This window comes from Falco peregrinus, chromosome 6, assembly GCF_023634155.1.
Source record: "Falco peregrinus isolate bFalPer1 chromosome 6, bFalPer1.pri, whole genome shotgun sequence".
Lineage (NCBI taxonomy): Eukaryota > Metazoa > Chordata > Aves > Falconiformes > Falconidae > Falco > Falco peregrinus.
The window spans coordinates 80,656,765-80,674,242 of NC_073726.1; the positions used below are offsets into that span (position 1 = coordinate 80,656,765).

Sequence of the window (17,478 nt, forward strand, 5' to 3'; positions counted from 1 at the left end):
CAAAAGAAGATTCAGGGGTACTGTCAGACCTGTACAAGTTGCCTGTGACCAGCCTGAGCAAGCCAGAATCAAATGGCACCAGCAAAACTCTTGAGACTAAGCCAAGAGCAGGACAGCAGCAGGTAGGATAAGGACTCCAAAGCATTTCCACACAGCTGTGTAAATATTTCAGATTAGAAGAGCGTGCTACAGGTCAGAATGAGGTTGAATTGGCAGAGTTGTGCAAGAGGCGGTTGCCCAGTGTATTAGGCTAAGCGCTTTAAAGAGTCCATTATTAAAATCTCCATTTTTTCCTGAAGATTGGCATTCACCCGGAAGTGTGCCCTTTCTAAATTTCAAACAGAAATACTGGCTATCCTCTCAGACACCCCTACATGAAAGATATGGAGCAACCTCCACTCGAGAGGATTTCACAGGGATGTTGATTTGGCCTTTCATGTGCGTATCTGAAAACATAAGTCCTTTTCAATCTAGTCCAACTTCTGTCAGAACACAGGATGATTAAGAAACAGCTTTGATTTCTTTCTCACTCTGGCTGCTGATAGTGCCATTGTTCTTCCTTAGAGAACTCTGTGCTATTACTTAAAACTTTTCTTTATAATGACAAAGTGAGTTAATCCAGAACCAGATGAGACCAACATTTACATCAGTGGCTTTTTACTAGCTTAAGCAAAATGGGTTTGAGTGAAATCAGTTGATAGTGGTTCAGAATACCTCCGAAGTGCATTGAAATTGGCTTGGAATCTGCCCTGTGGGCATCGGTCTCTGTCTCTGTAAAGGGATGAGCAATGGAGAGAGAATTACCTACATCTCCAGTGGTCCTTCTGACTCAGCACTGAGTCATTTGATGGGATGCCATACAGGAAGCTTACACTGTTGTTCCCTGCACTTCTTTTGTGGGTAAGCAGAGTGCCAATCTTTGGGATTGTTACGCCAGCAATTGCTCACTCCCAGAGCGAGTGCAGCCCCACCCATCACTATATGGATCACATAGGTCAGCGATTTTCCTGGCACCTGAATTTCCTTTCACAGTTTTCCCTTCAAGAAAAGAGTGTTGGTCACTCGGAACAAAGAGCCAGACTGATGAGTGAATCTATTCCTGCAGGAAGTGATATACCATATGTGCTCAACTTATAGTCATCAGATGTGCCAAGGAATGGATGTGATGAGGATATTACTCTGTTCAGGGTCATTCATGGCAGTGGAACTGCTTGGAGCTGAGTTTGAATCGTTTTATGGTAAATGACAATTTCAGCCTTGAGGGGATTCTTTAGTTCAGTATTTAAAGAGAAAGATCTTAGAGGAAAGTGAACAGTACTGTGTATCCATTTGTGGTTTTTCTTCTTGCTGCTTTTTAAAGAGTTCCTTGGTCCCTACCTTCTTTCCACCCTGTCCTGGTTCAGGATCACTGTGGTTTGAGAACAGGTAGATAGGTCTGCTTCTGTTTGGAGCTTGTTAGAGCCAGCTAATGCTCTCAGAGAGCTTGGTGGAAAGCACAGCAAGGCATTCCTTCCTGCTTTCAAGATTGCTGCTCCTCACAGCCTCACACTTTAAATAACTAAGACAAACAATACAATATTCTGGTCTGTATTTATAGGCCAGGAATGAGTGCAGTGCATTTGAATGTACGGTGATGGGGGGGGGGGGGGGGGGGGGAGATCTGTAGAAGATAGGATGCTGAGTAAAACTGGGTGTTTGGTTTTCTTTCTATTGTGGCAAAGAAAGGTGACTTTAAGAAAAGACCTCCACAGAGGTAGGTCCAGTTGTAAGTTATTTGGTCTTTGACCTTCACATCATTTGGGCTATCGCACATTAGCTGGCCACATTGTATTTAAAGCTGTTTGGGCTTAAACAAGAACAATATATAGCTCTGTAATTTCATGTCCTCCAGCTGTTTCATTGTGAGTATCTAAACAGCTCCACAAATGCATTTTTCTTGTCTGGGATCACAGTTGTGTGAAATAAGTGTTCTGGAGCCATGTAGTTTCTGACTAAAATTTCAGGTTTTCCAGTAGATTTTAGTGTCCTTGTATAGATGAACAGCCCATTGATTAGGCAAAAGAGTTGGTGCTATGTCATTGCCTGGCACTACATTTTCTCAGGACTAGAGCTTTTCTTGTTCAGGCCTTTCCCTGGGTAAGTGCTGGTCCTTCTCCTGATGCCTGCTTGGGTTCCAGGGCAGCAGGAGCCCCTGGGTCTTCACCTTGACAGGGTCCTCAACAAATATCACTGCCTTGACAAGAGTGCAAGAGAATCATTAAAGAGGATCAGAGCAAATGGAGTGAACAAACAGGCAGCCACAAATACGCAGCTACTTGTTTCAGCTGTTGACATGTACCCAGCAGTTTCCTCCTCTTATCATCCAAGACTTTCAACAAACAGCACTGAAATTTGATCTTTGTTTTTCAGATAAAAACCTGTTAGTCATTGCACTCTGGTGGTATTTTCCTCTTTGTCAGTAATTTCCCAAGTCAAAATTGATGGCCTTAGCTAAGCTGAAAGTTTGCACTGTTCGTGTCAAGCATTTCATTTTGTGAGAGGATTGTTAGTACCTAAAGACACTGACCTGGAGCTGCGATTTATCTCCCCCCTGCTGTTAAGGATCACAACTGGGGAAGTATGCTCATGCAAAAGTGATGCTAGAAACCCTCCTGCTGAAATGAGTGCTTACATGGGACAACCCATCAGTAGACAGCACAGACGAAATAAAACAAGGTGAAAATACCCTTATGAAGATGGATAAACTTTAGCTAGTGTTTCACAAAGAGCTTCCTACCAGTGGGTTTTTTTCAGATAACCCAGTCCATATTTCAGAGAAAGGTATCCTCTACCTTGACCCAAGCCTCTACCATCTAAAACTTACTACCCAGTATTTTCCTGGACACATTTTCCCTTTCTGTCTCTGCTGTCTGTCTACCTTACAGTGCTCATCTTGGTACGATAATAGGAACCACATGCAGAGACATGAATGGCACAAGATAAGTTTCAAAGCATTTGCACAGGAACACAGTTAGTACAGCTGAATCAGATCTTACTTTCTTCACGTGTGTTCCCAGTCAGCTTCTCAAAATGGGATTTCTCTTTTAACACATTTCCCCAGGCACTACCGTTACATGGTGGTGGAGGGAGATTGTTTTCATGGTACTGATTTAATTCTGTGTAGTAATCACTATCTGCATTTACATGGCGTTTTTCTGGCATCTGTAGGTCACACAAATAAAAACATTTCCAAGCTGACAGCAGTACCCAATAAGCCCAGCTAGCAGTCTGACAGTTAGATCCTCACATCATGATCACAATATCGACAGTCTGTATTTTTCTTTTTTTTTTTTCTCCACAGATAGCTTTGTCCAGAGACCTTCAAGACCATCCACAGAAACAGTCCACCACAACCCCCCAACCATTGAACTGTTGCATCGTTCTAGATCACCCATCACCAACAACCACCGTCCATCACCAGATCCCGATCAGCGGCCACTGAAGTCCCCTATGGACAACACTATCCGTCACCTCTCCCCAACTGACAGGGTGCCGGGGACAAGGCATCAGCAAGAGAATAACCACCAGGAGTCCTACCCTCTCTCAGTGTCCCCGATAGAAAACAACCACTACCCACCTCCTTCTGAGGTGCTTCAGAAGCCCTCCAGCCCTCGCCAGGAAAACACCAGGGTCATCCAGCTGATGCCCAGCCCTATCATGCATCCTTTGATACTGAACCCCAGGCACTCGGATTTCAAACCACCAAGGTTGTCTGAGGATGGGCTGCACAGGGAGGTAAAGCCAATCAACCTGTCCCACCGAGAAGAGTTAGCTTATATGAACCACATCATGGTGTCCGTATCCTCTCCTGAGGACCATGCGATGCCAATTGGAAGAATAGCAGGTAGGTGACATTCTCTAGGCTACACCAAAGTTGATGCTCTTCATTCATAACTAACCTTGCTGTATGTTAAGAGCTTCTCATTTCCTTTTGCTACTCACAAGAGTTTACGGGCATTCTGCAAGTTTCACCACGTCTGTGGTTTAGACAGTTAAATGTGATTAAACCAGTTTCATGGCAGGTAAGCAAAGGTGCAGAGTGACTTGCTTGTGACCACAGAATGCGTAATTGGTATTGAAACATTTATGTTCTGACAGTCACTGCCTCTCACTCATTAGCAATCCATTTGTTTCCCAAGATGCCTATCTCCAAAGCCTTGTCCTGCAAAGAGGTAATTTTCCAAGAGATGCACTCACATTAGTGTCCAGTTCCGTGGAAAGGAAGAAACCCTCTGTTAGTGGCCTTTGAGATAATGCAGTGTCAAACTGCTATTATGGAGATGGCAAGACCGATGAATTATCACATTGGAGCCCTACTTCGTGGGCTTTCCTCTGCTTCTCACACTAGGATTGTCCCTTTTTACGGAAACAAGGTTGCTTTTGTCCCACGCAAACCACAGGCATTGTCTCACTTTTGATATCGTAAGTAACTGACAACATCACAACAGCTGAATCAGGAAGCTGAGGTTACAGAAGTGTTTTTTGTACTTAAAAGGGAACTCTAAATAGATAGGGAGAGTGGGAAGGGGAATCCAGCCACTTCAGAAATATCTGAATGCCCCAGTAACCAATTTCTTTTGAAAGGTGTTAATATACACCACACCCAAAAACATTCCATGCATTTATATGAGCAGCAAGCTGACATGATACTCAGCTCCTGTGGGGTATAACATGTCCACAGAGGTACATTTTATTCTTTTCTGTCCTTATATGCCTTAAATTTATTACAGATGAAGTGCTGCCTCAGCTTTAATGAGGAGGATTTACTGTTTTCTTAAGACTAAACCATTTAAATTCAAAAGGTACATATATCACTGTCTAGTCAATCATCGAGCATGAGGGTCATGATCCATTCATGTAATAGAGAGATGGGTTACAGAAATTAATCTTTTGACATTTTTTTCTGGCCGACATTTGTCTCTTTCCTTTTGATTTTTATTACCCACACTATTCTGAGCGAATTAAGAAATACACTTAATGTTTTATCATGGTTGCATCACTGGGAGATTTCTTTTCCATAAAGTACTATTGGGGATCGGGGGGGGTGTTAATTTTTTTTTTTTTTCAGAAGGAAACATTCTCTAAGCATAAAGACTGAAAAGAATATAAGAAAAAATATGGGGAGCAGGTGGTGGTACAATTTTTTATTTTAAACCCAGGAGTTTTCTTACATAATTGGGAATCTTTGGTTTCTGCATGTTGTGCACTAGGCCCAGTGACATCAGCCCTGTAATCAGTACTCTCACGTCTTTTCCATCCCTATGTTGTTTGCGTGGCAACAGAGCCCAAGCCCATGGATATTTGGGCCTATGTTGTGGTTTAACCCCAGCTGACAACTAAGTACCATGCAGCCACTCGCTCCCCTCCCTGCCCCCCACCCCAGCAAATATGTGTAGGAGTTTAAACTGTTACACACAAGGCTGTATTTCCATGCTTAGCCACTTTCACTTGCACTCTGGTGGCTTTGCTTAGAGCCATCGGCATGTCTTCAGGAGCTGGTGAATTATTTCATGCCAAAAAGACCTGAAGTGTACTTAAGAATTCAGTTCAGATCAGGGCAGTGTTCTATGGCAAAAGGTCAGGGGATTACATAGTTGGTGGTTGCTAGCATCTTAATTTCTACTGATAAGTTTGCCAGTGTACTTCCATCAGTGCCCCATGTCCTCTAATTGTAAATGCCAACAAGCCTCACTTGCTGTACAGGCATAAACTAGTGCTATTCTGGTTGGTTGTAGTGGCTCCTGAACTGTAGCTGGACCCTATAAAGAGCTCACAGCCAATTTAAACGTGACAAAACCCAGATTACTACCAAAAATGTAGACAGTCCATGACTCATGCCTGAAGTCAACTTCATCAGTGCTATTGAATTCAATGGCAGCATACTTAGACCCCCTAGAGAGAAAGTACGTACCTTTCTACCTGCTTCCCACCCATCTCACAGTCTTCGATTTAGAGCTGTTGCCATTAAGTGATTTCATTTTAAGACCATCTCTTTCTTATGTCAGCATAAATCTGTTTTCCACCTGAGTGTCCTTGTCTTCACTGACAGTACTATAGTTAACGTGGAGGCTTTTGTCCAACCATGGCTTGCCACTTTAATTTGAAAGAGACTATGAAAATTACAACACTTGGTTCTTGAACTGCAAATATACATCAGTACAGATTTATTGTTAAAAAAATATTTTTACAGATCGCTGGCATTATTTCCATTTTATGGATGAGGAAGGCTGACGAGTTGAGTAATGAAAAGATTTACCAATAGCCCAGTGCCAGAGCTAAGTACTTATCTGTTTACACTGGTGAGAAGAGAGCCTTGACTTTCTACTGGCTTAACCATTTGCATGCAGGTGATTTTCAGGGGAGATAGTGTTCAGGAGCCAGCTACCAGGGAAGACCCATGGGCTGCTGACTAAAACATTGGGCTGAGCTCCAAAACATGTTCTATTCCCAGCTCAGATATTTTAAATTGTAAGAGGAGTTCTTCCGGGACTTCAGGTACCTTACAGCCTCATAAACCTGTTTACTTGTAGATAGAGTCTGCTTTTAAATGCAGCATGCAATTACTTGGTGCTGGGAAAGAAAACAATGTTTCTGCAGTGATGTTGCTGCTATCCACAAACACTTTGTTTTCAGGAGGTGGATCAATAGAGCTCTGGACTTCCTGTCAGACAAAATAATGACCTGTACTCACCGGCTGACTAATCTTTCCTACCTTTTTGTGTAATATCATTTCACAAAATATTAATTTTACTGGTAAAGCACTTTCCCTTTTACAGCAAAGAATTTCAGGTTGAAGGTCTTACTCTTTTCCTCTAAGGCCATTTTACACTTCTCTAGCAAATGAAGAGGCATAAAGTCTCTTTATGTTACTCATTAAGGTCCCATATATTATTCTGCAGTGGCTAGAGCTGATTTTTAAAAATATGTTTAGCTATCTTCTCAATACAATATGCACGAGTCTCTTCTATAACTTTGTTAGAACTAGAGGTCATTATGTTGGGATGATCCAAAGGCAGACCTGCATGCCCTGTAAATACACCAGGCAAGGGTAAAGCTAACTCAAGCATCAATAGTCATCTAGCTCCGACAGCACTTAAAAAATATTAAAAATACCTGAGAAAGGGAGTTGAGCAGAGTGGTGTAATGGACCATTTTCCCCGCTGGAACTGCTAATTCAAAGCAGTAACAGTGTTGGTAGTCAGCTCCTAACTTGGGCTGTAGCAAACAGGCAGTCTATCTGGCTTACTTTTAGCTCTGAATTTTTAAAATAGGCCATCTTTGTTCCCCCCAGATAGCCTCCAAGGGTTTCACTCTGTGGGGAGAAAAAGTACACTTTTTCTTTCTTTTTTTTTTTTTTTAATGCAGTTGCAGTTTCGATCAAGAGAGACACCTGAAGTTAGCTCTGCAGAATGGAAAGTCCAGTCCCCCGCACCTCTGACTGGGAGGGTTTTGTTATCGAACATTTTAAGACCTTGATATCTCATAAGAGGTACTTCCCCAGGGTACAAGGAGAGGCAGGGGTTATTGCATTGGCGGGCATTTGTAGCATGTCATGGTTGAGGCATGCACTGCAGCCCTGGTGGAACCACAGCCACCAGTAACCCTCCCTGCAGCCATCCTGAAGTTCTGTCCCCAAAGCTTTCCTTGGAAGCTCTGCTGTTGACTTCAGCCAAGGCAGTTTTTCACCACAAACCTTTATTTAGGTGTCAAAAATGTCCTTTTTTTCAGATATCCATGTCCACCGCAGCTTGTTAGCATGCAGGAAAATGGGAACTGACATATTAGATCTCATCAGAAACCTGTCAGTGGCCTAAAGGAAGACACAGGAATCCCTGCAAGAGGCAGTTACGGGACTACAACAGGGTTGGTTTTGTCCTAACTTTTATCACATAGAGGTTGGCTTAGAAACATCCAAATTAATTAATCTCATTACATGCTGGTATTTACCTCACTTTTGATTCAGTCATTTAAAACTCAGTAGTACAATTCTGGATGTTTCTCGTGAGGGGAAGTAGATTGCTGAGCAGGTTCCTGGAATTTCCAGCTCACAGTGTCTTCTTCTGTAGTAGCTCTCTGAGACTGAAAGGGTTGATCACTAATCCACAGCAAATGCTGGCACTGAAACTTTGGGATACAGATAAAACTGTCCCTTTACCCAAGCGTTGTCCAGTACAGATACTAACCAGAAGACTGCCTGGGAGTGAAAGGCAGAGTGTCGCAGAGCAGTGGGAGGTGCAGCTGGATTCCCCCCAGGGGCTCCCTGTCCTGTCGGAGCTGAGACCCAATAAAACCCATTAAGCTCCAGGTTCACTCTGTACGTGTCTGGGGCAGACCTACCCATTCATACAAGCAGCTTGAAAGGATGAGTGTTGCTATTCTTCCACAGAGCTCCGCCCTGCCTATTGCTTTTGATTCTGCTCTGCATTTGGTGGGGGCGAAATCTAAAGGCAGGTGAGTCTTGTGCCTGTTGTTGTCTACTGGTATGCTGTTCTTATCAGCTGGGTTACCTCAGCAACTGGGCTGTATCTGACTTTATGAGCTGCCAGATTTGTCTCCTCCCCTTCATAAGTCTGAGGCAAAGCTAGGTAATGTTTAAACTGTTCAGAGGCACATTGTCTACTGCTGTATCGGTTTGGCCCATAAAACTATTGTCTGCTGTTGGAATGAGGACAAGCAAGATTCCTACCCTCCCAAAGTCATGAAAGAGATCTACCTCCAGCTTTGCTTCTGACTTGTCTCAGCCTCTCGGTGTGCCACACATCCAGAGGGTACAGGGGCATAGCATGAACCCCGCAGATTTGTAGCAAGACACTTAACAAGTGACTTCTCAATAAAAACAGTCTGATGGCCAAAACTGAAAAGGCAGTCCTCTGCTAAGAGCGCATCAGCTATGAATGACTCACATGCTACTGAAATCTACAAAAGAGCACTTAGGATGGATGTAGGCTATGGGCTAAGTCTGAGCATGGGGAGCTCTCTAAGGACAACTCAGAGTAGTTGAGTTGGGTTGTTTTGTGTGGGGAGAGAGGTTGGAGTAGGAACAGGATCAGGGTTTCTCTTCACCCTTTGTTTTAAAAACTTAATCACTTCTCATAAACTTGCATGGGAAGGGAAAAGACAGGAGGAATTAGCTAAGTGAATTTTTCACAGAATGCTTGAAAGAAGTGCAAATCAACCGATACTTTTTCTTTACTTCGGGGTTGAGCTGGAAAGCTTCTTTTAAAGGAGGATAAAAACTCAGCTGATTGAGCTATTATATTTGTAACAGCAGACATTTAGAACTTAAACATCACAAGACACCAAACTTCAAACCATAGCACCTTGGTCAGCAGTATCTCCCCAATTTATCTGCTAGTGCCAGAGCCCCAGTACCCACATTTGCTCCAGATGTGTCAGTGAGACATTTACGGCTGTGTAGGATGACCTTTTTAACTGATACACCAGCAAAATCCTATGTGCAAGTGCAGTTATACCACATTAGTTTATTTTCCTTTCTGTACAAAACAGACATAGTTACTATGCAATGGCATATGCTGGGTGGGAGGGAGAGAGGGAGAAGGGATGGGAAAGGACGCAAAGAACAGTTATGCCTATATAGTAAAGGCAGTAAAAACTAACAACTATGCACAACTTAGAAGTTAAAAGTTTTGCAGCAGCTGATACTGTTAGCCCTCACAGAAGGGCTGGAAAAAAATATGGAGAAGATGATGCTGCGTACTATTGAAAGGCATTCAAAGAATAATGCAATCATCAAGCACAGTCAACATGGGTTCACAAAAGGAAAGTCCTGTTTAATGAATTTGATATCCTTCTATGATAAGGTCACCTGCCTAGTGGGTGAAGGGAAGGCAGGGGATGTAGTTTTTGTGGATTTTAGTAAGGTTTTTGGTACTGTCCCTCACAGCATCCCTCTGGAGAAGTTGTCCAGCTGTGGGATGAGCAAGTTCACAGTGTGCTGGCTGAAGAACTGGCTGAAGGGCAGAGCTCAAAGGGCTGTAGTGAATGGGGCTACATTTGGCTGGAGGCCGGTCACCAGCAGTGTTCCTCAGGCCTCAGTTCTAGGGCCGGTGCTGTTCAATACACTTATCAACTATCTGGATGCAGGAGTTGAATGCACCATTAGCAAGTTTGCTGATGATACCAAACTGGGAGATGCTGGTGCCTCTCTTTGGGGACAAGACACCTTGCAGAGGGATCTAGATAGTTTGAAGCACTAGGCTATGATTAGTGGAATGAAATTTAACAAGTCAAAATGCCGGATTCTGCACCTAGGACAGAGTAATGCTGGGCACAGATGTAAGCTGGGAGAGGAGTAGCTGGAGAGCAGCCCTGCAGAAAGGGACCTGGGGACCTGGGGGTGCTGGTTGACACAGGCTCAATGTGAGTGAGCCAGCAGTGTGCCCTGGCAGCCAAGAGGGCAAACCACATCTGGGGGGCATCAAACCAGCATAACCAGCTGGTCAAAAAAGGTGATTATCCTGCTGTGTTCAGCAAGGCCTCGCCTTGAGTACTGTGTGTAGTTCTGGGCCTCGTGGTTTAAGAAGGATGTGAAGGTCCTTGAATGCGTCCAGAGGAGGGCAACACAGCTGGTGAAAGGGCTGGAAGGAATGTCTTGTGAGGAGCAGTTAAGAACCTTGGGTTTGGTTGGTTTGGAGAAAAGGAGGCTGAGAGGTGACCTTACTGCTCTCTACAGCTTCCTGGGGAGGGGGAGTGGGGAGGGAGGTGCTGATCTCTTCTCCCTGGGATCCAGTGACAAGGTGCATGGGAATGGTTCAAAGCTGCACCAGGGAAGGTTTCATCTAGACATTCTTTACCAAGAGGGTGGTCAAACACTAGAACAGGCATTTGGAAATGCCCTTAATAATGTGCTTTAACTTTTGGTCAGCCCTGAAGTGGTCAGGCAGTTGGACTAGTGATCATTGTGGGTCCCTTCCAACTGAAATAGTCCTGTTCTATTCTGTTGCAGGGGATGCAGCTTCCTGTTCCATTTAATTTTTAGTGTTTGAAATACAGTAGTATCTATAGGCTCTATTGTGCTATAGTCCCTGCCCCAAAGAGCTTACTGTCCAAACAGGCAAGGTAAATTTAAAGAAAGGCCAGCACACAAAGGTGAAAGGTGTTGGAAAGAGAGAGCTATACTGCATAGAAAATAATGCAGTACAGTGTATCAGTAGACACCATCTGACCAGCCCCTCACTCAAAATTGTAGGTTAAATTTACTTCCAGATTTTAGTGACTAATAACACCTCTTGTTATGTTATAATGCCTTACATTTACATGTTCCACTTTGTTAAAAAATGTATTATCCAATTTAAAATTGGAGCAACCAATATCTTGCATTACTGGTCAGCCTGGTATTTCCATGGGGTTTTTCTTCACTGGATGTCTCACCATGACACCATCCCAAGCTAGCTGTAAACTGGAGAGGCTGGGTATATAATTTACACTGAGCTATCTGCTGCTGCTTTGGTCTGTTGCAGCATTTAAAGCTAGTCATAATGTTTCTGTGATACAGCCACTTCTGTTTCAATGTTGCAGTCACATCCTCCAAGCAAAAACAAAATCTGCCCAACTGTGGCCATCTACTAGGGCAATATCTCAGATTCCTGAACCCACATCAGTCTGGTCTTTTTTGTTGTTGTTGGTTGTGAATTCTCTACATGCATAAGGCAGTGAGCATGAGTGTTAGTAGTAAAAAGGCTTGAACTTAATTCCCTTATATTGTCATTTGGTGGTTGTTGAGTGACTATTCCAGAATGACGATACTGCTTTGTAATTAGAAACCTTCTTAAAGAAATTCACTTATGTGGACAGGAATGTCCCACAGACCTGCTGTGGCACTTGATATTGGCAAGAGCCTACACCAGTCAGGTTCTCTGTGTGCACCAGCCCTCAAGCATACTATCCTTCCAGTGATGTGCATCACTGTTTCATTCATTACTATTCCCCTTTCCAAAGCAAAATCACCACAAGCTTCACTGTGGTGAATTCTTCTCTAAACTGAAAATGATTGCTGTATCCTCCTTTGGGGAGGATGAGTGCTGGCAAACTAAGCTGCAGAGGCTTAGCTTTTGTTGTATGCACAGACTTTGGGGGCAACTGTGGCAAGACAGTGTCAGCAGCTGAACAGTTACAAGTTATAGCCTGGCAGGCTGTGGAAACCGAAACAGTGGTTCACTTCAGCATGGTCAGTTGTAAGTGGTGGGGGTTCAGCACCTGCTTTTCAGGCAGCAGACCCTCCTTTCTATAGGGCAGCAGCTCATACAGACAGATTGGAGCCTTGAAACAGCCTGAGAAACTTGGTGTAGGCATGGCCTGTCACTCCCATTTAGATATGGCAATGATAATGTCACTGGCCTTGTTTAATGCCCTTGCAGCCATGTACACTTTTACATTTGCAGTACATTGCCACATTTATTTCAAGCCCCTTGTGGAAAGCCAGACTATTATAAAGAGTCTAAAGTATGGATGAGAGTCAAGCTCCTAGACTTCATATTCACAGAAGTTTTCATTATAACCTTGAGAGTCATCTTAACACAGCATTAACAATTAATTTCAGCATGAAAGTGTGCCTTCCCTGCCAATTTAACTAATGACACTTAAGCAATAGCTGAATGGCAATAGCTTGGATAGGTGGTTGCAGATTTTCTGTGAAGTGTCTTGCTTTATAGCTGCCTCCATCCTTACTGCACAGTTACAGGAGCAGAAATTGTGGTTGGGGCTTGTTCAGGTCCACTCAGAAGGCAAGACTGACCAAGCCAGAGGAAAGCTCAGTCATTTAGATTTCATCCTTCTCATTACTGTCCTGCAGCATCTACATGCCATGGCTAGACAGATGTCATAAATGGGTTCAGAACACCCTCTGCCTCCATTGGGGTCAGCAGGATGTTAAACACTTTTTAAAAAAACTTGCCTTTTAATGAAAACTTGCCCTTATTTTCCCTGTATATTGCACGCTTTCTTCAGGCTAGTTGTGTCAGCAATTCAGATTTTCTTCTACAAAGCAAACTTGCATCACTTTGAACCTGTTTAGTTAAACGAGGAAAATAACACTGTAATGTCGACAGTGTTGACACTGCACATCACTCTCTTCGGAGACAGGCCTATTTAAGTCTGGCTTTAATGCTAATCACTTAGAAATGGCATACAAAAGCTTGCATCACTTTGTGTTAATTCAAATTACCTTTAAACTGCTAAGAGTACTGTTTTCCATCTCTGTTGAGGGAACGGAAGGACAGAGTTTGGCTATAGCTAAATGTGGAGATTTAACCCCAAGAAGGGGAGGTCACATTTCAGTTTCCTGCAGGGGACCTATCAGAAGTCACAAGTTTACGGTTTATGAAGTCTCTTCAGGGGGAATTTCCTGGGAACGCACCAGAAGCCACATCCTCCAGCCATGCTCACACCTCTCAGAGCATTCTAGGCTTTCTGATGGCGCACAGAAGTGAGGTTCTTGGGCAGCAGTCTGCTACAGACAATTATTTTCTGCTCTCAAAAAAAACCTAGAAGTCTAAACCTGAGGGTGAACTGAGCTAATGTCAGAAGATTCTGGAGATTCTCACCTTGTGGGGTCAAAAATTATTACTCTTGTTGGGAATGCCTTTGCTGTAGTTAAGTCACTCCTGCTTTTGCCCAGTTCTCTGAAGTACAAGTCAGAAGATAAAGCTTCATCCTTTATTCTTCAATTCCCATAATTAAAGTGTTTGGCCAGTTTTCTGATGCCTGCATGGTTGTGAGGTGGTTGTAGGATGCACACATGAACAGGCGGAGGTTGAATTTATTTCCCTTTTCCTAGTCATTACCCTTCATGATCAAGAAAGGGGAGGAAAAGCCACAGGAGGATCAGAGGCAGATTTCTTTAGCAAGATAAATGGAAGAGTGCTGTCTGCCATTATGGTGGAGCAGGAAAAAAACAACACTTGAAACCAATATCAGAAATAGTCTGTTTGGTGGGGATGGGGGGATGGAGCAGGGGAACAAGACAGGAGGAAATAAAAGTCATTTTTTAATAGAACAGACTTCAGCTTGCAAAGTCTTTATCTGTCGAACTGTCTCTGGCCCATCCATTACATATTCTTTGTAATTTAAGTGCTCTTTTCTACAACCACATGAGGAATATTAACCTTTTGGATCCTCCTTCCCTATACAAGTTTTTATTGCCAAAGACAGATCTTGGCCTCATCTTGCTGTGTTACTTCTACAACCTCACAGAACAACTGTTTACAGCGTGACAGTCTCAGGTTTCTGCTGTCCTTCTGCCTGATCTCCCACTGGTGTTTGTGTACAAGAAAGAAGCAACATACAACTGTTGTATAATGTGATCGGGCAACCTTTTTACTCAGGCCCAGCCTGAATTTGCTGAGCTGAACAAATAGTTGTCTGTCAAAAGGTTTCTCCACAAGAAACATTCAGCTTACCATCCTGCTTCCAACAGCAGCCAACATTCATGGAAAGAAATCTCTTTTCTCTCAGTAACCTGGATGTGGATTACCATAGAGGGATGAGCAGGACTGCTCCATCTCAGGATCAGTGCTCCCACAGTCCTCAGAGCCATTTAACTCCTTAATCGTGAGACTTAGTTACTTTTTTCTTGTAGTTTTGTCTGCTAAAATAAGTATGTCATGGAATTAGATAGATACTGAGGCTGGATTGCGTCTCAACACAGCAGTAATTCTACTGTAGCATGTCTGTCTTTCTCAGTGTGCTGTCTGTTGGTTTCCCAATTCATTTTTTGCCATGGGAAAGGTTTTCAGCAAGAATGCAGGAGCTGATGTGATAAGGTCCAGTAACGTCTTTCCTCTCCTTTGCACCAGATTTATTTTTCCTCCATGTCCATTTGTGTGATGACAGCAAGTTAACTGAGTAGTTCTAACCATACTTCTGAAACACATTACAGTATCAGCCAGCCTGATGAACTTCATTCACAAGTTAGATAGTCCGAAGGTCCATTTGACTTGTCCAGAAAGTTCTGCCCATTGCACAGTTTAGGATGTGGTTAAAATGCAATTAGAGCTCATCTCCCTGACAAGTCTAAACCAAGTCAGGACTTAGGAGTTCTCTCCCAGTCTTTTTTATTTTCTGTACAACAGCCATTAACCTTTGTAATTTCTTGGTTCTGCCTACAGTTTAAACAAATCCAGATGCCCCAAAATAGTGTTGTCTTCTTAGAGACTTAATGACCTTCTCCAACAAGGGCAATGATCACAGACAGCAGGCTAAAGGTCCACAGGACCTTCTAGCCTCTCCCTCCTTCCTCCTTGTCTTCACCTGCTCTGCCAGTATAGTCTTGCCACCTTCTTTGTGATGGCTTTAGCATTCACTAGCTCTTCCTCTACACAGGTTTGGCTCTCAAATAGCAGAAAGCTGGCTGGTGGTTTGTGTTCTTCTGTTTAAGTGATTTAATTTGGCTTATGGAGAAATATAACAGAGCCAGCACAACGTAAGCGGCAGGATGAAGGGAGGATGCAATGGAAGGGAGATCGGGACCTTCTTCTTGCAGCAGCTATGGCCAGCTGAATTTTACCAGTTCATCATTTTGATACCGTAAGCATCACCATATTATCTATTCTAACCACACTTCATGTGTGAATACAGAAACCAGAGTAGAGAGGGCTCCTAGAAAAGCTCCCTTCATCAGCCTCAGTTGTGAACAGCCATTGCTTGCTTCACTGTGAACAAATGCAGCTGAAGCACAAATCACCTTGTAAAAGAAAGGGGCCTAAGCTTGGGAGAACTCTTCAGCTGGTAGAAATCACAGAACCATTTAAGTCAAATGATATCATGCTGGAGAAATTTTAGGCTAACCTACTCAGCAAGGGGTAAGGCCTCAGCTGATGTCAGAGGGAGTGTGACAACGTTACTTTGGCATGATCTCTTCCTCTGTGAAGCCATGTTAGCTTCCAAGTCAGTCATCAGCCAGACCAAATGCATTTTATATAATGATCTTCAGTGCAAGATGTGGGTGGGTCTCGCAAAACGTTTCTGTGGTTAAGACAGCATTTTGGTGTTTGATACATGAAGAGAGCCAGCTCTGCTTCTGCGCCGTGGGCCTCACTGAAACAACAGGGGTCTGAGGTGCAGTGTGTGCTTTAGGAAATATTGCAGTGCAGGGGAATGTTATATCCTGAACAAAAGATGTCATTAGCATGTATAAGCCTGTACTGTTAACAGCATTATTGAGTGTAAGGAAGCAGATACAAGACCTCCCACTAGTGCAACATCAAGACCACCGTGGCCAAACGATACTAGAGAAGTCATTCATAATGGCTGGACAAGTGTCAAAATACAAGAAACCTAAGATCCATAACATTAAATTCATAGATCATTCTGAGATGGTATATAAATTCTAAGGGATGTGTGTATTACTATCATATAGTCATTAGGAAGTATTTATATGCCAGTGTTCTTTACATGTATATTCAGAAGACTGTGCCTATTGTCCTAAATGATATTTGAAATGAAGAATCTATAATACATGCTTCCAGTCATACAGTGTCTATATGACTGTCACAATATTACAGGCTCCCCTTTTTTTTAACATTACCAAAGCAGTGCTGTCAGTGTGGGCAGTAAACAGAGCTTTTCAGCCAGAGAGGAGAAATCGGTTTACCATGCCAAGGAGGAGTGGCTGAGGTTTGGGCACTTGCTGCCATGTGAAAGGTGAGGTTAAAACTAGAGCAAAGACACAAGCTTACTGCGATCAGTGGAGTTTAAAGCCAGCAGCTGGTGTTTATGGGAGAGATTTCTTCCTACTCCTCAGACCCCAACTGCTCTGTCCCCTCTCCCCCACCCTCTCCAGAGCTGTGCAGCTGCCTGTTTCTTTCATGCCTAGTGTCAGCCCTGGCAGCCAAGTGGTAGCCAGGAGACTGAGTGGGGTGGCAACACCCAAGGCTTTACTCTAGCCCTGCCAGCCTTGGGGCTGTTCAGTACATGGATGTTATTAGCAGGAATGTGAAACTGCTGCCTCTTGCACATGTAGGGCAGTGCTTGTGGGGGACATTTTGAGAGCCAGCTAAGTACTGTACACCTTATGACTACGTTGTGCATAACTATAAAAATCCCTTTAGAAACATTAACTGGAGGAAGAAATTTGTAGCCATGCCATTCCATTCGAAGGTACGGTTTGCCCTAATTCCCAGCTAATTATGTAGTTCAGTCTTGTCCAGTAGTACAGCTGAAAAAATGGTGGCATATGGAAAGGCCAGCTTTTAGGAGCCCTTCCACATTGCTGGGAGCCATTCACCACCTTCCCTCTTGGACTAGGTTGTTTGATACCACATCTCCTTAAAGCCTCTCAGTCCCAGCTCTCTCCATAGCTAAGTCCCTTTACCTTCAGACTGTACAAAGTCCAACCATCTGAGTTCACTTTAAAAAAAAAGTACGTGTGTGTGTTAGGGGGAAATGATGTTTCCTTGTGCTATGGAGACATAGTTGTTTTCT

General features: G+C 43.4%; 1 protein-coding gene across 6 annotated transcripts in view; it reads left to right on the forward strand.

The window, feature by feature from the left end:
• ETV6 (ETS variant transcription factor 6) overlaps positions 1-17,478 on the forward strand; it is a 140,030-nt gene that overhangs the window by 110,793 nt on the left and 11,759 nt on the right. For all 6 annotated transcript variants that reach the window (XM_055807594.1, XM_013300757.3, XM_013300758.3 and 3 more), the window contains one exon: positions 3,341-3,883. In XM_055807594.1, coding sequence (XP_055663569.1) covers positions 3,341-3,883 — 543 coding nt within the window. The remainder of the gene's footprint in view (positions 1-3,340; positions 3,884-17,478) is intronic.